The following is a 23827-nucleotide window of genomic DNA, read 5'->3' on the forward strand; positions in this document are numbered from 1 at the left end:
CATACTACATTTCACTTGACTGGTATACATTTTATTCAATTATCAATCTCACAATTGTTCCAACTCACAATTTGCCATCCTTGAAAGAGCGAACGAGAATATTGTCTTTTTTCACTGCAATATCATCACTACAATCTGGACAAACCACCTGCAAAGATATAACAAATGTAAAGTTTAGAGAGAAAAAGAAAAAACAAGAGAGTAATAGTATATACCAACGCTTCTCAAAAGCCTTTTGTGCTCATTTCTCTTTAGCAACACTGAGATTAAAGCAAGAGATCCCTCAAAACACACGAGTGATGGCCTACTGAAATTACTGAATGCCTGAGTTTGCGCTCGCTTCCTGGAGGGAACTGACAGCTGCTGCCAGAGATGTAAACAGCATTCTTACAGAAAGAAAGTACTTGCCATGCCACTACAGTTTATTCTACTCCTGTCCTAAAAGGACATAACTTCCCCCAAGTCCTGCCACCTGAGTTAGAGACCTCTTCTGAAAAACTTCAAGAAATTGCAAGGATGCAATCACACAGTTTCAAAAACAAAGGCATACAGGATTACGAAATTAAATTTTATAATGGAGGATTGATAAGTTATCTACCTAGGAGAGAAGAGTGCTTCAAGCGTGAGTATTATGATAGGCTCTTTAATTCAAGAAGTAGACTAATCAAGTCTAGCACTGAGACAACATATTAATTATCTGTTGCAATTTTAAAAGCTATTTAAAGTTGTTAAACCATTATACAAGTTGCTAGTTAAAAAACTTCAGGAATTTAATTTTAAAAAGTATATATTGAATTTCCAGAGTTATAGAAAAGAAAAGCAACCCTCTCCATCACTCATCTCTCAAAATGTGTAGTTCCCTCAGAATTAAGAAAATTCTGGCTGCTACGAAACCCCAAGGAGCAGAAAATGACTGGTAAATACCTCTTCTCTCTTACACTAACTGCTTTCAGTCCTACTTTTTCCACCAAACGCACAAAGATACTGCATGACAAAAGGTGTTTTCTTTTCTCCTTACATACGTCACCAGTCATATAGCATTTTAGAAGGTAAAGTCAAGACTCCAGTTTATTTGGAAACAGAGTTGTGTATCATGGAGCATAGGCTAAATATGCTTCTGAAGAAAAATAAAATTTAACAGCCTAAGTCTCCAAATTCAATGCATTCTACAGTCTCCAAAGAAATTAGATTACAAAACTACAACTTACTAATTGAAATGTAGTTTACAACATTTTAATACCAAGGTAAAAGACAGTCATTATCATCCCCTATTTGAAACAGACAGGTACAATCTCCTAGTTCTCTAAAGATGGAGAAAGGCCCTTCTGGCTTTAGCTATTGGCTTTCTAGAAGCATCAAGATCTTAGCAGCCAAAAATCAATTCAGAGACTGGAAAACAGCTTACCACAACCTCATCTAGTGCCTTTAGATCAAGGAACATCACCTCAATTTTGCCTGAATCAAGTTTTCTCGGTTTACTTGTAAAACAAACTCCACCGGAGTCATAAGAAGATGAAAGAGATGATCCTATATAAACTCAATTTTCTGAAAATGCTGCAAGCAGATTTCCTCACTGCACCTTCCAAAAGCCTTTAAGTACATATTAAAACTAAGCAATGCTGCAAGGCTTACTAAATCATACTCTCTGACATAAGGAGCAATGGCCAGGCCTTTTTACAATTACTATTAGCCATGGCTCTCAAACCATCCATCCCCAAGAAAACTGACCAAACAAAAAAAAAAACCCAAAAATGAACACACCAAAAGAAACACTACACCCCATGCATGTGGGATTAAAACAATGTAGTCAATCACTGAGTCCTCATAATAATTTTTACCAAGTGTAGACAGTTTTCATATATAAGTGACAGGCTATCTGGTCACAGGACTGACATCCAAAGTAATCCATTTCCACCACTAGTCTTAACTGTTACTTGCTGTAAAGGTTTAGACTAATTCTAGAACTTCTTTTCACGTAATAAACTTGCACAATATCCTCTGTGCTTATACACAAAGTGTATCTGTACACAATATAATTAATAACAAAGTAATTCTGGGATACAAATTCTTCAGCATATTAAACTTGAATTTTCATTTCATTATTCATAATTACAATTAGCAAAATATAAAGTTAAAACAATATTTATCAGTAATAAGACAAAACTATTTTGTTGACACAGTAGAGGTAACCTGCTTACAAAGTAAAAGAATGGAGAGGCATAGCTATGGGTGAGGGGATTTAACAAAAAAAAAAAAGGGGGAAAAAAAAGCTATTTGGGGCATAAATCTATTCTTTGGCACAACATTTCAGGTTAAATGCAATATGATGCTTATTTGCAGAGCTATAAACCTGATTACTAAAATAACAGTTAATCTAGGATAAGCTATTTCAGAGTTAACGAGCTCTACCCTCAAACTTTATCCCCCTACTGCTTCTCATTCACTGCAGGAAGCTTTCCATGAACAATGAGCTATTCCAATCTCCAAATGAAAGACAAATAAATACCAGTATGTATCTTTAGTATACCTTGAGAGCGCAAGCAACAATTCGGTTATCTTCAAGGTCTGACCCACAGCTATCCTGAGCAGCACTGCATTAGCCACATGCAAGCCCCATACCTACCAGAGAGGCTGCCATGGAAACCACTATCTATCATGTGCTGACCAGAAGCCAGTCTAACTGACCGATTCTCAGAGTGTAACTGAGGTAGGTGATATTGCATCAATCTTGATGACAGCTTTCAATAAAGAAACACCTCAATTTTCTTGTCTATTACTGAAAGCCGTTCTTAAAGCTATCTGTCATTAACATGATATCTCCTTGCTGCATATTCTGCCCTCTCCCCTTCAACGACTCATTCTCTACCACCAACTTTTCCAAAAGAAGTCCTGCTGGAAAGCCTCTGGACTGCATTACAAGACACAGGAGGTGACAAGTAGAAAGTTGCAGCTGAGAGCTACTGCACACACTAAGAAAAGTTAAATGTTACTGTATGGCATCTTTCCAAAAGCAGAGCAAGAGTCTTCCTCAAATTAGATAAACATTGTAAACTTTCATCACCAGGGAGAAACTATTAATAATAAATGAAAAATTAAAAAGCATGGTACTAGAAGATACCACATATGGAAATACATTAATTTCCAAATATATCAGTCTGTCTATATGCAATCCTAAAACTAACAGTGACATGTTATTACAAGTTGATTTGTAAAAATGTGCCTTTGAACCAGAATAAAGGAAGATAAAAAGTATTTCTACTAAGACTACAATAATATTTTAAAAGAAATTTATTGGCGATTCTCTACTAACTGCCATAGCAACAAAGAAAAAACATTTGAGTTTATCATCAAATGTGTTTATATTGAACCTAGAAAAATAATAGCTATGTAATCACTAAACTTGCCCTCTCTTTGCACTTCTTTGTATTTTCTTCCTTGATAAAACTTGGTAGTTCAGAAAAATGATGTGCAATAGCCTAGGAAAAAAGCCCTGAAATTTTAGTTCAATGGTACTAAACACACTGTTGAGGTGGAATTAAGTCAACAAGCTCTGGCTGTTTGGAAAAAACTAAAGCCATGTTAGCAACCACTTTCTGTAAACAAACATATTTATATACACAACATTTCATTTAACTATGATGACACAGTCCAATTTGAAGAAATATACCAAGTTCTAATCAAAACATAGATTAATCCATCAAAAATGAAAAACCCACCTTTCTTTGGTGCCTAGAAAATTTACAAAATTAAAATAAAGATGAAACTCTTACCAAGGCAGGAAACCAGAGAGCTTTCTTTTTATCCACACTGAAGCAGTCCACACACACGACTTTTCCTAATAACTCGTCACTTTGCTTCCTATCATCTTCATCTTCATCGCTGGAAGAGGATGAAGATTCTTCTTCAGGACTAAACAACAGAAAAAGACTTAAAACTCAACTATTCAAAATTTGCCTATTGTAATTACAGAAGATCCAAAGCTAATTGCCAAAGAAGCATAAATAATAGTGACTTGAATTGTCTGTTGAGTGTTTCGGGATAAAAACGAATAGAAATATTTACAAGGATATTATAATAACACCTCAAAAATTACAAACTCAGAAAAGCACATTGTCCTGGTTTCAGCTGAGACAGGGTTAATTTTTTTTCTAGTGGTTGCTGTGTTTCAGATTTGGTATGCAAGGAATGTCAATAATGCATATTGTTGCAGTTGTTGCTAAGTGATGTTTATACTAGTCAAGGACTTTTTTCAGCCAATAAAATGGCCAACGGAATATTCTGTACCATAGATGTCATGCTCAGCATACAAATGGAGGTTGGCTGGGGTGGGTGTGTGAGTATCGGCCGGGGATGTACTGCGTGATCACTGCTCCAGACTGGCTAGGCAATCAATTCACCGTGCAGGTGACAGTGACTTGTGTCTTGTATATTCTTTCACCATTATTATTATTATTACTGTTGTTTTCCTTTGCTGTTATTGTTCTGTAAACTGTCTATATATCAACCCATGAGGGTTTTCTCCCCTTCCCCTCCTTTCCTCCCTCTTGTTCCTACCCTTCTGGGGGGAAGGGGGGGTGAGCGAGAGGCTGAATGGTCCTAGCTGCTGGATGGGGTTAAACCACTACACACATCTACATGTGCATGTAATACATGCAAAATCCAAACAAACCACCACCATGCATCCACATGGAGGAACGTAAATGCACTGCCAGGACATAACAAGAACACTGCCCTAGTGATGCACTGTTCAAAAAATACTGTTGCAGTTGTAGTTTTGGACCAAAATCAAGCTAAACTGTTTTGGTTTTTCTCTTAATCTCTCTCTGCTTTTACTTTAACAGCTACAGAGAATAAAAAGCTATTTTGAGAGAGGAATAATCTCTGAAGATGAATAGCAAAGAGAAAAAGAAGTCTATTTATCCTGAAACAATTCTTTAAAGATGTGCAGTGAAGCATTTCAATGACTGTTTCAATTTCACATTGAATGAAGTGTTAGAATGTAAGTAGATGGGCAAAGGTGCAAATACATTTTGATTAAAAAAGGTTCTGGCTCATTGTTTTGACTGTTCCAGTACAAAGTCGCACCTGTTTTTAACCATATGGGGAGTCTAAATGTACAAAACTACTCCAACCAAAATTACCTGGAACTGATTAAAAAAAGTAAAAATAAAAAAATCAGCACTCCTGTTTCTCTCTAGATATATTTTTTTACTAGTCACTTTGAAGATTAGTTCTCAGAAAATACACAGTGTGTTCAACAAGCACAAGAAGCAGAATTTTAAAAGCTGTCTTCCATTTTTCACATGCCCACTTTTGAGTACAAAGTTCAATATTAACAGAAGACTCACAGTTAGTATTTGTGTAACAGAAGACAACTGATTTACAGTATAAGGTGAATTATGTTTCATTTTCCCCACCCTAATTTTTTGTCATCATTTGCAGTGCTGATAAAGCGTTGGGTTTTTCCCCCCCCAACATCCTATTTCAAAGTACTGATTTATTTTAAAATACAGTATTAAAGTATTCCAGGCTGCTTTCTGGGGTTTGAGAATCTCTTGTGGGAAGAGAAAGAAGTCAAGGACTAGTAAGGAAGCCAGGACTATTTGATAGGGACTACAACCTAGCTCAGTTATACCACTATCTGTGCAATTTGTCTACTTACTCAGTTCAGTCAGTACTAATCAGAAGATAACTGTGTTGTTTCTGCCGTAATAATGTCCAGTATAGTTAGGGAAACAGGTAAGACAACAACCCAGTCACAGACACCGAGAATGCTGCAATTGCATTCTCTGTGGTATATGCCAGTTTTTTTCCATCTTTTTCCTTCAATATATCACAAATTAGTAAATCAATAATTAAGTAAATTTATAGTACCTCTACATATACAGGGCAATATTTATTTCAAGCTATCAAAAAGACAGAGCATGAAAGGGTAATCCAAGCCACTACCATCTCAATACTTCAAAAACAAAAATCCAAAACCAAACACACCCTCCCAAAAAAAACCCCAACAACAAAAAAAGAACCCCATCTACGAACAACAAAGAAGATCAGTCAGTGGAGTATTTAACACTGCTTTTTCAACATCACAACCACCAAGCATTTTGGCACCTAGGAAATCAAATCACTAGTCCTGAACTTTGCTTTTCTATCAATAATCTTTGCTGCAAACCATAATACTGTTCACCTCTTTCTAAAAGCCCTTCCGAGACCTTGTAATGAGAAACCAAAGGTCTACACAAGGATTCTGGTACCTTCTACAAAGACTTTGTATCAGCTGCACAAAGACTGCATTGTTATGGTTTTAGTTTGAGTCCAACACACTTATAATACTAACATTCTACTACAGAGAAGCTTCTGAACATAGCTTAACAAAACAAGTCCACTTAGTACGCTGCTTTATTTTTTTTAATTAAATAACAAAAACAAGGAAAAAAAAACCCTCTTGCCTATACCCGGTACTATTTTAAACACTGATTACATGAAGACTTTTAATCCTTGCATGCAACAATACACAAAAACTGGACTTTCAGTCCGAGTGCTAAACAACACTTTTTATATAGCTCCCTGTTTTTTTGAATAAAAGAAGCCTGAACGTATAACTAACAAACCCCCTCCATGCAGTGAAAGTTTCAGAATTGAATACGGACAGCACAGATATAAAGACGTTAAACTTACATATGATTGGATCTCCTTCCTCTGTTTGTTTTCTTTCCTATAACAGGAGTCCCAAAGTGTTCAGGATTTGTGAGTGGAAGCTGATCTAATGTCTGTTGAAATTAAAAAATACATATATATACACATATAAAAAACCTGGCATAAGTTATTCTCTGAACCGTAAGCTTGGATAATGCCATTAAAATAATTTTAGTCAATGAAGAGAGTTTCTCATTACAACAGAAATACAAAAGTACAGCAGAGACGTCACTGTTTTAATTTTAAGAAGTAATTTGTTTTGGTTTGGGGTTTTCTTCCACACTTTCTCCCCACCTCCAAATAATTAACTTTCATCCAACACACATAGACAATTCTTCCCAGAAGTCCTGCCTTTGGACCATTCAAACACAGAGAATTAAGTATGAGGTATTCTGCTGTCCTGGGATACTCCATCTCTACAGGATGAATTTCCTACATGTCCTATCATCAGACAAAACATCCAGTCATCCATGTGTAATGAACAAAGGTCCCCTATGATGCAAGATAACTCAGTAGCAGCAAACATGACAAGTTAATTGTATTTTTGTTAGTAATTCATGATCTGATATGGGAGAGAAAGATTCTAAAACTATTTTAAAGAGGTTGCTATATTGATATTTGAGAGTGCTAACTGATACTCTATTAGCATCAAAACAAAAAGAGTGAGAGAAAGAAAGAACTTTCTCCATTCAGGGAGAACGCTAAAGCATCAACAGAAAGACTTCACAAACATGCCCTTCCAGAGAAAGGCAACAAAAACTGGTGAGGGGTGTAGAGCACAAGTCTTTTGAGGAGCAGCTGAGGGAACTGCGATTGTTTAGCCTGGAGAAAAGAAGGCTGAGGGGACACCGTACTGCTCTCTACAACTACCTGAAAGGAGGTTGTAGAGAGGTGGGGGTTGGTCTCTTCTCCCAAGTAACAAGTGACAGGACAAGAGGAAATGGCCTCCTGTTGTGCCATAGGAGGTTTAGAAATCTTCGGAAAAATTTCTTCACCAAAAGAGTTGTCAAGCATTGGAACAGGCTGCCCAGGGAAGTGGTTGAGTCACCATCCCTGGAGGCATTTAAAAGACACGGAGATGTAGTGCTGACAGACACGGTTTAGTACTAACTTGGCAGTGCTAGGTTAACGGTTGGACTGGATCATCTTAAGGGTCTCTTCCAACCATAACGATTCTATGATTCTATGCAGTATCCTCTTTCCTTAAGACTGCTGTTATCTACTTAAGTGATAAAAATTCCAGATTTGAGGTATCCTGGTACAGTTTTTTGTATAAGCACTTACTCTTGTTCTTTGAAAGAAGGCAAAAAGCCTTCCAAAGTAAACATGGTCCTCTGAATTACACTTCCAAGTTACGTATTAATTTTTAAACACTGACAAGAATATCGACAGTATTCTGCGTCAGACAGAACTGGACATAGAGACAATAAAAGTGGCTTTTAAAGCCTTAAAAGTAAATGCATTATTACTTCTGAGTGTGGTAGACACCCTAAAAGATCTCCCACACTTGGGAAGTCAGAGATGAAGCTAAAGCAACATCAGAACAAGATCATGTGGCACTGGTCTAATTACAAAAGAAATTGGAGATGCAATTTTCCCTGCTGAGTAGCTATGCAAACAGGAGGTAATTAGAAATGCACAACGTGTTTCATTGAGGGCTGGTGACAATGAATTGCGTATCAGTGACTTTTGGCAAGACATCAAAAGCTATGACAGTAAGATTAAAAAGTAGGAGCCACCTGAATGTAAGGCTTCTTTGAATCTGACAAAATAATCTGAAATTACTCTCATTCAGCCAAATGGGTTGCAAAGCAATATATATAGACTAAAATTTGCAACTTGCTTGCTATAAAGTAATACTCCTGAAATCATATTAAAATAGTATTTCTGGAACCAAAGCAATCTAATTTTCAGGAGTGCTGATTATTAATAACAAAGAGCTAATTCAAGGAACACACAATCTTTAAAATTATGGCATTTATATCTGAATCCAGATTTAGGCATCTAATTAGGCTCTCTTTTTTACATGTATCTAATCATGACTTAGGATTCTAGAAGGTATCTGAACCTTCACAAGAATGCAGTAAGCAGGCAACAAGCTCAGCTGACTACAATAATAAAGCATATTTATGCAGAGAGAAAACAAAAAAAAAACTTGTCTTCAGTAGCTTTCCAATAAGCTAACATGTTTACATAAATCTGCCCATCATTCCAGATTGTGTTACACAATGAGAAGGAATAACCCTCATACTGAAATTTCAACTACTTGAAAGTTGCTACAAACTTCTGCATACTTTTAACATGCAAGTTACCTCTAAGACATGAACCAGCTTCAAAATACTGGTGTCTCCAAATTAACAGGTAACAGCAACTTATAGTTTGCCTTTTAAAAAAGAAAAGTACTGATCTTTCAAGTATAGCAGCTATTAAAAATTCGATTTGATCATCTACCTAAAATCCATCAGAACTTAATTAGTTGTACATTAATTTTTTCATATACCACATTTTTATTTTTTCCAATGAATACTTAGTCAATTTCTTTATATAGAGCAAAGTAGTTGTGTGATCGCAGGTTTTTTTGTGTGATCTACAACCTAGGAGCCATTAATAATATAAAAATGCAAAATACGAAATGCTGATTTTATTTCTTAACTTACACTATTTGGTGAAATTTAATTGTATTTCTTGATTTTAAAAAAGAATAAACCAGGCCCTGTAGTCTGTATTTCACATAATTCCCATTTTAGTAGCATGGATGTACATAACATACTGAAGACTGAGGTACCAAAAATATCACTTTTAATTTTTTCTAAATAAAAAGTTGTCATATAAAAATATTCTTCAGTTACCTCGCTTTCAGCAAAATGTCTTTCTCCTTTTAAACATAGGAAAGAGCGTCTCAGAGTCTTCTCATCACCATCATCAAACACTGTCAGCAGGTAAGAAGTGAGGCAAGAAAAAAAAATATTTTTTTTTTAAAATCAGGATATCAGTAAGTGATTGATTTAGGTGTCAGAAAGAATGAGATATATATTCCTGTAGCCAGTCCTTAAACCAAAGCCGTACCTGGATACTGCTGCATATTCAGTAAAGCACTTGCACAGATCGACCAAATATATAAGCTGCCATCTCACCGTAGCTACTCCATACTGGTGTATGTTAAATGGAATCTTAAGTAATCAGTAGTTGAGCAGACAATTCATGGATCGGGACACAAAATTAAAAATCAACGCAAGCTAGAATTGAAAAACTATCCTTCAAGCATTTCCAATTTTTACAGAATTTTATTACATACCCAGAACTCCTACAATAACTTCCTACAAATGGAAGCTATGCTTATACTACAGAGAAGCATAAATGTACATTTTGAAAAAAATGTTACAGTTTAACATTGTATGAAAGTTCAACATCTTTCTCTACTGATTTCATTCAACTACGCTATAAAACAACAGTGATATCAGCCTAAGAAAGATGACAATTGTCAAAGTGCAGACAACCATCAAAACCAGCCGTAGCGAGAGAACTGTGGAGCTCCTGGTTTCCAGACTTTCTGCTACCTCTGCTATCACTAGGTCAACTGGAAACAAGTTCATAATACAGTTGGCTTCAGTTACATACTTTATCCTTTTGAATCCTGAAATGCACTGTACACATTCAAGGTGGGATCTTCAGAAGCTGATAAACTGGTCAAATAAAAACTAAGCTTTCGTCCAGTCTTCTACAGGTACATAATGGCTGAAAACCTGGTGACAAGTTTCAACTCTTGGGCTATGCTTGCACTGTTCCGTGAGACAAGAACTGACTTCCTCTCCCCTCCTCAACAGTGATAACAATTATGTTCTTGTCCCCACACTGCAGTGACCTTGAAGACTTTTGTGGGCATGGAAACAACCCCAAGATTAGATTAAAATATTACATTGAAAGTTAAAAGTTTCAGCAACTTCTTAACATCTCTTTCACCTTCACTCAAATCTTCTTTTCTGTCCATCAACAGTACTGCCAAGCCTGACTCTGTCAGTTTCATTAGAATTCAATCAGATGGTAGAAAACTAAAAATATGTAAACACTTTCACAAATAGGAGTCAAAAATAACACTGTTAAGAGAATGACTTTCAACCAGTAGAAGATGCCTGGCAAGATAAGAGAGATTAATTTTCAGCCACGTTTGGCTTTCAGATAGTGAGTGCTATGCTCTATTTTCAACAATTACTAATTGAAATAAAAATATACAAAAAGCAACAAGGTAGATAAAATTCTTGACTAGCATTTTTTTGATATGAAACTAAGTTTTACCTAGTTCTGAGAACTTTTCATCCCTACATTCAGTACTGTTGATGAACAAACTTCCCCTTGTGACTACCATTCCCCAGTCCGTGTTTTATACTACAATAATTGTTGAGTACTGTTTAGTGATAAAATATCAGTTATAGATGCACATCTGCCACTTCAAAATTTGTTGAAAAGTATCACGGGGAAAAACTGCACAAAACACACAGATCTGGAGCTGCATCTCTAACGATCAACACATAATTAAGCCCCCCCCTTGGTTAAGTGAAGTAGAAGGCAGCAGGTTCCTAATTCAGTTTGTGTTAATTAACATAACAGTCTCCTTACATAATGAGAGATTTAAAAAAAAAAAAATAAATATCTATCCCCTTCAAGGGATAAGCTGACTACAACAGAGGTAAACCTATTCAGAGCTAGGTAGGTAGCCACGTTATGTATCCTGTGTGGTAATCTGCTTGTGGCCTCTTCCTTGCCAGAGGGATTGTTAATCTTGTTCCATAACATGAATACACTCAAAGGAAAAGCTTCACCTCCCTGAAAGACCTGCGTGGCAGCATAGCACATATGGCTGTAATGCATATGACATTCTAATCTAACGGAACATCCTCAAAACAATCTACTGAACAGATGTACAGGAGCGTAACACATTTAAAAACACCTATTCTGAAAGTGCAAGGAAAAGGAAAAAAGTGGCAACCTAATGCAAATAAAACCACGCTGAATTCTGAAAGCAATATAATGACAAAAAAAGTGCAGAAGGGGATAAGACTACTTTTGAACATGCACAATTCTGCACTTCTACTAAAGCAAAAAATCCTATGATTTTTTTTTCCTCACAGTAAACAGAGAGTTAAATGTTAAGAATATTACTTAAACTTTCTAAAGACACATTTATATGAATGACGAAACAGTACCTATTTACCAGGATTGGAATACCTTGAGTTTTTTGAGGAATTTTTATAGGACAGGCAAATAAACCACAGGCACTTCATGTATTTATACAACTGTGCTACACTAATTTTAAAAGGCTATACGACTTGGGGTTTTTTTAAATTTAATTTAGTTCCTATCTTCCTTTGGTAGGAAAGTAGTAGCACCAAACAGGACATATAAACAAAGTGATGTACAATTTCTATTCAAACAACATCTTGCGAATATAAGACAGACAGGGATGTTCTTAAAGCAACCTTGTCCGTACTTCAGTGTTAAAAGAGTTCTCAAGCAGCCCCGAACTGGTTATTCCTCTAAATTCTACATACCACTACTGCAGTGGCATAAATGGTCTTGAGTAACAACTTCTGATCTATCTGTCGCTTCACAAAGTTTTTGACCAAATCATAGTAATTTTATTCACAAAATCATTAACAATGCAAGTAATTAAATACTTCTCAACAAGTGCTAGTACAACATTAGATAATTCCGCTGGTGAAGACGTGTGCTAATTCTGAAATTGGGTAAATGGCAACTACCCCTCAGAAGTAGGGCTTCACTCAGATCTGCAACATCATCACTGTCTGTAAAGATAATTTCAGCCTCATTCCACTCACCCTCCTGACAAAGATTATTCTAATCATCCACTGCTAGAGTCACTTTTCTCTCAAAGTGCATTACACAGCCAGCAGCTGTGCTATTTTTAATGATTCTGCAAGGTCAATACAATTTTGTCCACTTTTATCTACAAAATACAGTTTTCAGTCTCAACTCTTAGATCTCCTCTTCCTATTTCTCAAGTTCAGGATTTTTGACAGACGTCTACTTTGACTTACAGACTGCAACTCTATGACAGCTACCTTCAAAACTTAATCTGCATGGAAGCCTATCTTCTTCTTCTTGCAAAACTGCTAACCTCACGCTTTCCCAGAAGCATAAACATATACATATAACATAGTTAGTTCTAATACCAGTTATACCATTTTGTTCTTAAAAGCTGTCATATCTGATACATTCCTATATTAATTACCAAAACACTATCTATAATGTTAATTCTTGTCTTTATACCTCATGTTTCACCCCATCCTAGCCTGGTCTCTCCTTTACTCATACATGATACTTCTCTCCAACAAGAAAACAGGTATATTTTCTGCAACACTCATCTGGAAGGTCTTACCTAACTTACAGCTCTTTTCCTTTCTAGAAGGACTATGACTAGGGAAAGTTAGTCTTTTCCTGATCAACATCACTTTATCAATAACAACGCCTACTATCTCAAAACAACTAAGTCTTACTAAGGTTCTTTCAAGACCTGGTCTTCATCTTCCCATGTCCCAGTTATCTGCCAAGGAAAGGAATATGGAGTTTCTTAAGAATCAAAACATTTCCTGTAGTACCTTTACGACTACCAGTGCGTAGCTGGAATATATGTTATCGTTCTACAGTTGACCAGTTTTCCCCAAGACAGACTGATCTACTGGTATGTAGCATCAAAGAGTAAACCCAGGTATATAAAGCCTTTAAAAAACATTTGAAGGAAAAAAAAAAAGCTGTATTTGCTTGTGGGCATGTGGGACATGTGGATACATCATCTAAAGTCTGAAATGTCACATTAGAAAATAGGGAAAATGAAAAGACTTTCTTAAAAATACACTATGTCTGGTTTTACAGCAGCTGTTATCAGGGCTAAGTCCAAGACCAGGAAAAAACAAGCATTGCAACTTGTGTTTTAAAAGCGCTTATTTTCCTTTTTAAAGGAAGTATGACAGCATACTTTGCTTCAGCCTATTTAACAATAGTATATTAAATATCTGAGAAGCAGTTACCAATTACAGATCAATTCACCAGGTCTTTATTTGGGGTCCCAATTTCTCATTGTTGGGGGTAGTTTCTTTTAAAAAAACAAAATAAATAGTTTAGTTTTAGGGTTGTTTTGTTTGGGTTTTTTTTACACAAATTTTGAATATTTAAGCACGTCCAAAAAAATACCTGTCACCACGCTTAAGACACGTCCGGGTCACAGGCTTATCTTTAAGTCACAGGTTTTATTCAAATACATAACTGTTTCTCTTACCTACAGTGTACCAACTTGCATCTGTTAATTTGTTGATAACTGCTTCCTGGTATGTTCCATCCGGATTCTTCACTTCCACAACAGTTCCTACCTAAAATACAAAAGCCACTTAGCACTGGAGAGCTTCTAAAACAGACAATGAAGTTAACACTTTTGTATTTAGCAAACAGAGTTAATTTCTAACTTATTTCTATGTGAAATATACCATACTTTTCCAGTTTCACTTGAATATATTTGTAGCCCTCAAAACTTCTTTCATTCATTCCGCTAAAATAAGCCAACTAACAGAGCTGATTATTTCCTGCCAGCAGGTGGGGAACAAGAACCAATTTGAGTGATGTCATTCTCTTGTATAAGAGCTTGCCCATCAAATCCTCCAGCTGAGTTTTCCAAAGCAACAGTGACTGAAAATCAGAGCCAGCCAAACTTCTTAGCTTTAAGGCCAAAAAGAACAAAGAGGCTTGCATCAGCCTGTATGCTGCATCCCCTTTAAGTACAAAGGAAAAAGTTAGCATGAAGAGTATACTAACTCCAGCTTTGCAGCATTACCTTATATGCTTTGTGATCCTATCTGGCCTGCGTAATAAACTCAACCTTCCACTTTCACCCCATACTGCATATACACATTTACGTCAAATACTGAAAAAGAATGCCTTTCAAAGTGTTAGCAAAATGTAAAAAAAATAAAATATTACCTTTAAGGGACCCTTTATGTGGTCATCCTGCACTTCCACTGTTGAAGAATCATGTCTAAAAGTTACCTAAAAAATATAATTCAACTGACAATCACTTGATACAATCGAGCAGCATAAGCACATGCAGATATCAATAGCCCTTCTCTTACTCTCATGTTACAGTTAGTCACCATAATCAGGCCACTTGCTGAAAACTGTGTTTCATTTATGTATTTTAGAAATATGAGGAGAAAATTTCTTAGTCATCAAAACTTTTAAAACATTTTTTATCTTTCAGAATAGAACCATTACCTCCAAAGGAAGTCACAAACAGTTTACGAACAATGTCGAATGGCTCAAAACGATCTCTGCTGTTCTCTTACTGATTTGAATTGTACTGCTCTAGTACCACACCAAGAAAGGAGAAAATTTCAAGAGTTCTGAGCATGAATAATTTTTAAGAAACATTTGTACTTCAATGCTCTGAAATCAAACGGGTTTAGGACCTCTATCATAGGGTCTTTTGCTTTTGCTTATTAAAATGCATTTCCCTTACTCATGGCTCAAAGACTCACACAAAAAAAGTACAGGACGCTACTGTCAACTGAACAAAATGAACAACCCAAATGGCCTTTCAGTTAATGTCAGCCCAGCCTACACGCTGCTAGTTAATTGGAAGTAAATGTACAGATGGCTAACTTTTCAGTCTTTCAACACTGGAATAAGTAAATCCTGTAAGTATTTTTTGCAGGTATCTTCCCCATGTCACGGGCTGTGTCTTTAATCCTACACAAGCTGTCCTCAGAAAAGAAAAAAAAAAAAAAGGTCTGGAAATTCAAACTTAATCATGATTAAGTTATCTGTATCAGATGCTACAGATATTCACAATTCATTTCCCTCAAAATTAACTTGGTCACACTGAAAGTCAAAGGATCCTCCTATCAATTACACCTGAAGTTTTATTTCCACTCTGGTTCACTCTGGTTTTAAAATTCAGGGAAACAGAAAATTCTGGCATTACACTTTATGTACATACATACATTTTTATTAACACACACAAATCATGCTCTAATGTTCACCAGAACACACTCACTTGGTTTAAGTATATGATATTTTATTTAATATTCACAGTAAGTAAGAATGTAATGTGAGATTCAGCCATGTAATAGTAACTCTCAACTACAGCAATCCTACATTAAATCCAAGGACTTGGTTCACGAGTGTACCCAATGTTATGTTCCCACTATTGTTGAGAGTTTCTCCATAATACACAGCAATCGCAAAATTTCCTTCAGAACAACAGCACTCTCTAACACCAATTCTCCTACTTAGTCTCCTCAGAAGGAGAGTTTAAGGAGTTTCATAAACCTTGAAAGGAGGAAGCAGTGAGAACAGCACCTACAACAAGGACTAAAGAGAGCCTACCTTGACCGGCTGATAAGAAAACAAATGCACTAAAACGCTTTACTGCCTCCTAAGTGCTACTTCATGAAACAATCATCTTGTCAATCTTCTGTTAGAACCACAGCAATACATATTGCCATGCATCGTACTTTCTGTCCGTCACACATACAAAATCATACTTTGTAACCTGAAAGCCAGACAAAAGACTCAGGCTAGGAATTAACTGAGCAAAGACTACCCTTCTGAACTTCAGCCTGACAGATACAGGTATTTATTCCTCTCTTTGGGGGATTTATCTAGAAATCAAAAGTTCTGTTCAGATACAAATTAATCCGAAACCTGTGGTCACTACTGGCTCATATGAAACATCCAGTACATCAATTCTGATTCAGAGACATCTGGTTTTATTTATTTTCTGTAATTATCTTAAATATATTTTACAGCAAAAAGGAACTCTATCCAAAACCATGAGCCAGCTGCAATGTAGCATGATGAAAGGTAAACAGAGCAAATTGCTATTGTGCATTCCAGAATGGTTTTTCTTTTTAAAGATGCCTTGGGGTTTTGACTCTTTTGGGGGAGATTTTTGATACCAACAGTTTTTGCTTCTTGAGATATTCATATGCGCTCAAAAAAAATACTGGTTAATAGAAATTAATAGAAATATTCGAACTCCAAACTTAGCGTGACACCACTGGCCTTTCTTGAAGCGGAGAAAAGTGATGTCAGTTTTTATTAGTGTGGGTTTTAAATCCCATAGTATTTGTCAGTGTGGATCCTTTCTGTCTCAGGCAAAAGATTAAGACATTCAGTACATCATCAACCTGTTTAGATTCAGTTAGAATTTCCCCTTTCTTCACCATCCTGAAAAGACAGTCCTGGTAACAAAGACCTACATAGAAAACAGTTTCTTCTGAATCTGCTGTGGAGGGTGCCCAAACACAAGTGGGTGTGCATGATAGTGCTAATTGTTTTAGGAGACACTGCCAAAATAAACTGGCTTAAATAGCTCTCTAAGAAAAGCTTGAACAGATCCTATGAAGTGGACTACCACTCTTCTAACACTGAAAGTCTTGCCCTTTAGTCAAATTCGTATTGCCTTCAATACTTTTCACAAGTCCAGGCAAATCTTAAGTTCTACCACTTTCCACAACAGAGTGTGTAATGTAGTTACATTGTTAATGCAAAATTATGTACCATGTACAGCACCTGCCAAAGACTGCTAAACTGTGTAATGCAGAACCTATTTATTGATCCTGAAATGATAAACACATAGCACTTGCATTAAATTTAATAGTTATTAAATTATACTGGTGATTGAAAAGTTATTATGAAGGTATGCCTCAAAATATTCTAGGAAGCAGAATTTGACAGAAGAAAGCAGGTAAAAGGAGACACAATTAAATGTGTTTTACTTGCCTGAAGATGACATACTCCATATTGAAAAAATTTTGTTGCCACTCTCCTTTCTCAACAGAGCATCTAGTTATAAAACTTAAATGAAAGCTTCAAACTAAAGTTGATGTTATGAAGTTAACTGACTTTCCTTTTCCTTTAGTAGTTCTAGGAGACTAGAGCATAAAATATATTGGGGCCAGAAGAAACTGCTAAACAAGTGGAAAATAAAAGCAATAGATAAACTACCAAAATTCCAGAGAAAGTACACCCGATAATAAGAATCTTGGTTAGAGCTAATACTGGGGAAAGTCTGCATGTGCCAGAAAGAGCTGAAAAGACTTTTAGAGAAAATCAAGGGGTCATTATTGAGTTTAGGGAACAACGTTCCACATATGTTCCCGTAAAAAAGATATTGTTACTGCACTCACACCTCACACACACACAAAACACCCCAAACTCAACCACAAATCACATTACAAAGCAACACACACACACAGCTTTAGGCACTGCCTCCACAAACAACTTACACTAAAAATGCTATTCCATTTCATTTCAAGATCTTTCTGCAAAACATTGCAGTGACCAAACTGCAAGTAATAAACCCATAAGAAAATACTTATTAATGGAAAAAACAACCTTAAGTACAAGTGGCCATCTAAGAAGGTGGGCTAAAAGCCCTCTGAAGAGCTGAAAGGAGTTAAGATTTCACTGATATAGGCAAAACACAATTCCTGTGCTTAACCACTGATACTTAACGGCTTAAATAACAACACTGAGTCGCTTATACTCAATGGTGCTGTAAAGCATAGGGCAGCTGATGCTGTTAAGAGTTATGACTAATGAAAAGAGCACTAATTTGTTCTAAAAGCTTCTTAAAGATGTCAGATTTAAACCTAATATCTTCTTGTTATAGTTAACATTATTATCAAATAAGCGACAATAGTCCTTCCCACCAGGGCTTTTGGAGATAGCCTGCTCTCTCCCTCATGCATACTATAGCCAAAAATCAGCCATAGCATGAGGACAGTTTCAACCAATGCATGACAGTTTATAATGGAAGCTCTTCTGTAACAGGTTATCACCACTCACAGTTCACACATTTTCACTTATATTTACAGTAAATATAAGAAAAATAGTCTGCCACTATAACTCTGTTGCAGAGCAACAACCTAATTTATTTTTCGTAAGTGCTTTTGATCCTTGCTCTGTTATGTTTCTGTATGAGGTTAAGAGGCAGAGCAGAAAAAAAGTACCTGCTCCCACATTAGAAGCTTTTAGGGCAACATTATCCAAACAGGCAATTTTGCAGTGTAGACTTACTATATACTAAAAACAAGGCCAAGCATTGTTCTCTATTTCTAGAAATGATACTTTAAATTTCCAAGGGATGTTAAAATGTATCTCGTGTATTCCCTCACCACAATTTTTATTTGTGCTCCATGTACCTTATATTGATTCATTCAGTCATTAACTAGTCATCATACAGATTAGGTGAGATCTCCTGCTTGCTATTCCGTAGGACTCCAATATGCCAAGTCTTTGTTGGAAGACAGCAGGGTTTCACCTTATCCTGGAAGCATTATCTAGTTGACACTGCTAAACAGTAGTGACCTGTGCTCCTGGAGTAAAAGAAAGCATATTAAACCTACTTTGAGGAGTTTTAGCCATTTTCTGATAATGTTCTCCCATACATAAGCCTGCATTTGTCATATTTTGATCAATTACTTTAAGGTCAGCCTATGGTATTGAAGGCCACAAATACTGGATGCAAGCAGATGGCAAAGCAGTGAAAGAAACAGAACATTTAATTGCCAGGGGGTGGGTCCCCTCCCAACAAAAATAAGCTTCATGTTGTTTCAAAGACTACTCTCCCAGCCTCCAAGGAAAGGACAGCCTCTTAGTTGTCCTGAGACTATAAAGAAGTTTCACATTTAACATTGATCACTTCCCCTCCCCCCTCCCCCCAAAAAAAAGTGTTTGCAGGAAAACCACATACCTTGACTTTGACAAGTCTTTTTGCTGTCTTGATCTTGGCTTCACAGAAGGCTCCTCTATACTTCGCACTCACATCAGTGCCCACTGTGAGATAGGGAGGCTCATCAATGGCCTGGAACAGAAAGGAAAACAACCGGTTTTTATTTACTGGCTACTGGCAATATAGCTACCATGGTCTCATGAGCTTTTGTGGACAGAGCATTACAAAACAGCCCAATAAAACTTAACGTGACACCATTATGTAGATCACAGCAATAGAAACACAGAATGCAACACTAAGCTCGCACAATGACTACCATAAATATAATAAACTGATACCACAGTTGTCTGCAACAGGCACCACATAAGCCTTCAACATCTGCACCATCTGAAGACACAGTAGATGGCCAGTTCTGCTTCAATGGTGAAGGCCAACCAAGCGTTCTACCTTATCCTTTAATTGCCTCAAGATCTAATGAGTTTCCATGATGACACGGGTGTTTATTTCCCTCAAATAATTAAGGTTCATTTTTCATTAGCAAGTAGAACAACTCTGAAGAGACTTTGCTTTTTCGCTTTTGAATAAAGTAAATTATATAGGCAGGCACTCACCAGAAGAGCAGCCTGAGGGGCAGAGTACAGTAGGAGAATAACAGTAGGATAAACGCACAACAAAGATGAAGGGCCCAGACAAAAGACAAGGGTCTGTAACAAGCATCAGAGGAACACAGGTGACACCCAAATAGGGAAACAAGAAATAGAAGAGGGAAATAGGTGGTTTTGGGGGTAGGAGGAGAACATGTATCCAATTAGTATGCAGAGTGAGCTCGTGAAGGCTCTGTTCCTTCAAAGGAGGTCCACGTTCTCTCACTCAACCTCTCCCAGTGTAATCTGGGGGAGGAGATTCTAGATATCTGAACCACCTCGCTGTCACTTCATAGAACGTGGGTCGGAAGAGAGAAGGCAGAGGGTGACGAGCAACAGGAGTGAGGTATGTCTCCAAGAGCTGCAAAACGTTTCCATGCAGCCACCAACAAGAGCTGCGAAGGGAGATCTAAGGCCTTGTCTAAGCCCACATCATGTTTCTGCACCTCTACGGATTCAAACACAGCTTACAAGGGGCACCTCTGGCACATCCAGGCTCTCTGTGGAAAGAATACGGATATAACCTCCTTCACAGGTCTCAGAGCTACTATTTGATACTGAGGTGCTTGCACTCAGAATCAGGTAATTCCCAATGGCTGTTTCCAGCTGCAATACATCAGAAGTAAAGACATGCAAGTAAGTACCTGAATGCTTCGGTGCATGATTTTTCAGAAATTTAAGTTTTGCAAAACTTGAAATTAAGAGACATGAGATGCCACAGTGTTAACTCTGTATTAATGATTCTTGATTCTGTTCAAGTCTACTTCTCATTTTCAGGTAATAGAATATATTTCAGAGTACTAGAAAACTGTTATCAACCTGCACTTGTTAAGATCATCAGAAACACGAATGCTCTAATGAATTCCTTTGTCTCTCTGCATGCATGGTGTGTGACTGCATACAGAGTAGTAGGATATACTACGCTGGTAATAGTATATCCATGAACACATATCCATTCCTACTCCAGACTTAGGAACAAAACCCAAAAGAGATTAACAAAGTATCTGTTAATAACATTGGGATTCTGAAATTCATTCATCCTTGCTTGGCTAACAGTGTAAATGTACTTGCCTTCAAGGCAGGCTGCAATGCTTTTCTCTTACTGCACTTCAAAGGATGCTGAAACAGGGACTCGTGGTGATAAACTTGATTTTGCTTAGTACTCGCAGTAGAGTGTACCAAGTAGTGGATGCTTCACACAACATAAATTTGAACAGGGGAAATCAACGATCTTGCAAAGTCAGTAAAGCTCTAAGAGGGGAGCATCCCTCCTGCTCTCCCCACTCTTTAGTGAAGTAACTCCTTCAGCACTACAATGTTGACAGTCTTTCATGATAGTTGATCTTCCAAACTTAAAAGAAAGCGTGGAGTATTGAGATTACTTAAACAAGACAGACAGATCCCAGATGGGTCCACACAAATGCACATAGCTAGAATTCTCCTACAAACAAACACTTCAAGAGCTGGTTGTGGCAGTATTAGTCAATACCTTCCTATACAGCCAAACAAATTATCTCAAAGACCAACTCAGAATGCTAAGTTTAACTTATAGAAAACAAAGGACACTTTTTCTTCACTACTAATGAACATTTAAAAAAAAAAAAAGTCTGCAGTACTGGGAACCAAGACAATCTGAAGCTCTGGTCTTTGACTATTTGGAAGTTTACGGCAGAGGAACAGGCAAGTCAACAACCAAACTTTAAAACAGAATTTTAAATTCTTATTAAACGTAAAATCACCAATATTAGTAATTACTTTATCACTACTGTGGCTTATTTTTAAAAACTCCTTCCAAAAAGAATATTCATTTGAAGAACAAACATCTTTAAGAACTGATTCTTGTTTCTACCACATAAGTTAATTTCAATCCCTAGCCTAAAACTCCTCAAGTTACTTTTACAATAGCTAACTCCTTTCACTGGAATTAGTTAATATTTACCATTGTAAGCAAAGTAACTTCAAAGAATAGCAAACATATGGACCATTTGCTTACCACTGTAGGTATGTTTACTAAAAATGCAGTACGGAATGCCTTTTGAGAGGAAAATCTATACCAATGAAATGCATTTCTTTAATTACCACTACAAATCATTATACATTTTAAAATAACCATGTGAAAACTTCAGCAGAAATCTTCAGATTTTTTTTCTGCAATTTTATTATTCCATTGAAACACAAATCATGTGGGCTTTTTTTTCCCAAATCACTTAACTGAAATTTTCAAAATGCTTCCCTCATTCTGACTGATAGTATCAGCTGAAAGCAGTAAGTTAAAACAACCAGCAAGATGTGATGCATTATAGAGAATGCGAACTAGAAAAGTAAACAGTAACGATCAAAGTCTGGCATTAATTTCAGATAACCCTCACCACGACTTTGTCATTTTCACCAACTCTAAATGAGTCACCTGTTCTCAAGCATGCTTTATTCAATTTCACCAAAATTAGAGAGAGATTAAAAATAACTATACAGCTATTTTTACTTTTCTGTTACTCCTTCTCTGCTTTGTGCTTACGTCATTTAATAGATACCCTTACACTCAAGAGTGAATGTATCTTTGACTACGTAATTTTGACATGCTGTGGCAGTATTTGTTTTTATTCTTGACTTGCTTTTCAGTGCAGGTCACCAGAAAAAAATAGTATGTTAAAATGCAGCTAAAATCTGAGAACATGATTCAGTAATCTTGGAAAACGTATTACAAGCATATTGAAATTATCCTAACAAGAAGCACTGCAACGGTCTTTAAGGGGAAGGGGGAGACACAACATTGGACTATCCTACAATAAAAAGTTCTTAGCTTCTTAAAATTATTAAAGACTTCGTTTTGAGACAACTCTACTAGCCTTCTATGTTGCTGTCTCCAATGGCTGCAGTTTCAGCCTTCATTTTATTTTAAAACATAAGGTAATCTGAATTTGCATTTATATTTTATATCTGAACATAATCTCTTGCACTTTATAATTTGTAGATAACAATCGTCTTCTCAGTAGCATATAATACATAAAACCATCAATAAACTTTTGCTCAACCGGAAAACTGAAAAGTATGCCCAGCACAGGTCACCATTCATTTATAACAGTATCATTAACTTCTTTCATTCACAGCAGCTTCAATATACAGCCCAGATTTCCTCTCTCAATGTTTCTATGTCTCTACTCTCCAAAACTCTTTCTGTGCACACAGGAAGAAGAAAGGGAAAAGTGAAGCTGATGGTTATCTCTATGTTCACCTTTTTTTTTTTTTTAAACTATTGGCAGAAGACTGGTATTTAAGATCCTCATTGAAACCACGCGCCAACCAGGCGCTTACAGGAGGGATCACTATTTTGTTTGCATTATTGGCTGAGGCCAGGCTACCAGAAGGGGAGCAGGCTCTGCTGGGCGGTAAGGGGAGACCGAGCTCCTTCTCCAAAGGAAAACCGGTGGAGGGCTGTACCGGGGCCTCGCTCCCTGGGGAGCGTGGGGCTGCGGCCAGGCCGGGGGCACGGAAGAGCTGCTTTGGGAAGAGGCTGGGACGAGCCCTTCCCTGGCGCTCGCTGAAGCGGGATGCTGACAACTGAAAGGTGAACGTTACCAGCCGTTCGAGCAGCTCATCAACGAGCCGCAGCCACCGGGTTCGATGCTCTAGCTCCGACAGAGCTGCCGCAGGAAACCAGAGCCCGGGTGATTTTATTTACCTCCGTAGGGCGAGCAGAAGAGCAGACGGGCACCCCCCTCCCAGCCGCCGGGCACAGGCGGCCGCC

General features: G+C 37.1%; 1 protein-coding gene across 1 annotated transcript in view; it reads right to left on the reverse strand.

Moving 5' to 3' along the window:
- ARID4B (AT rich interactive domain 4B (RBP1-like)) overlaps positions 1 to 23827 on the reverse strand; it is a 94794-nt gene that overhangs the window by 44327 nt on the left and 26640 nt on the right. Inside the window, exons 2-8 of the mRNA XM_009891151.1 lie at positions 19460 to 19570; positions 14683 to 14748; positions 13988 to 14078; positions 9546 to 9625; positions 6679 to 6770; positions 3771 to 3909; positions 69 to 148 (exon numbers count right to left, since the gene is read on the reverse strand). Of these exons, the coding sequence (XP_009889453.1) occupies positions 69 to 148; positions 3771 to 3909; positions 6679 to 6770; positions 9546 to 9625; positions 13988 to 14078; positions 14683 to 14748; positions 19460 to 19570 (659 nt within the window). The remainder of the gene's footprint in view (positions 1 to 68; positions 149 to 3770; positions 3910 to 6678; positions 6771 to 9545; positions 9626 to 13987; positions 14079 to 14682; positions 14749 to 19459; positions 19571 to 23827) is intronic.

This window comes from Charadrius vociferus, unplaced genomic scaffold (genome assembly GCF_000708025.1).
Source record: "Charadrius vociferus isolate BGI_N301 unplaced genomic scaffold, ASM70802v2 scaffold78, whole genome shotgun sequence".
NCBI lineage: Eukaryota > Metazoa > Chordata > Aves > Charadriiformes > Charadriidae > Charadrius > Charadrius vociferus.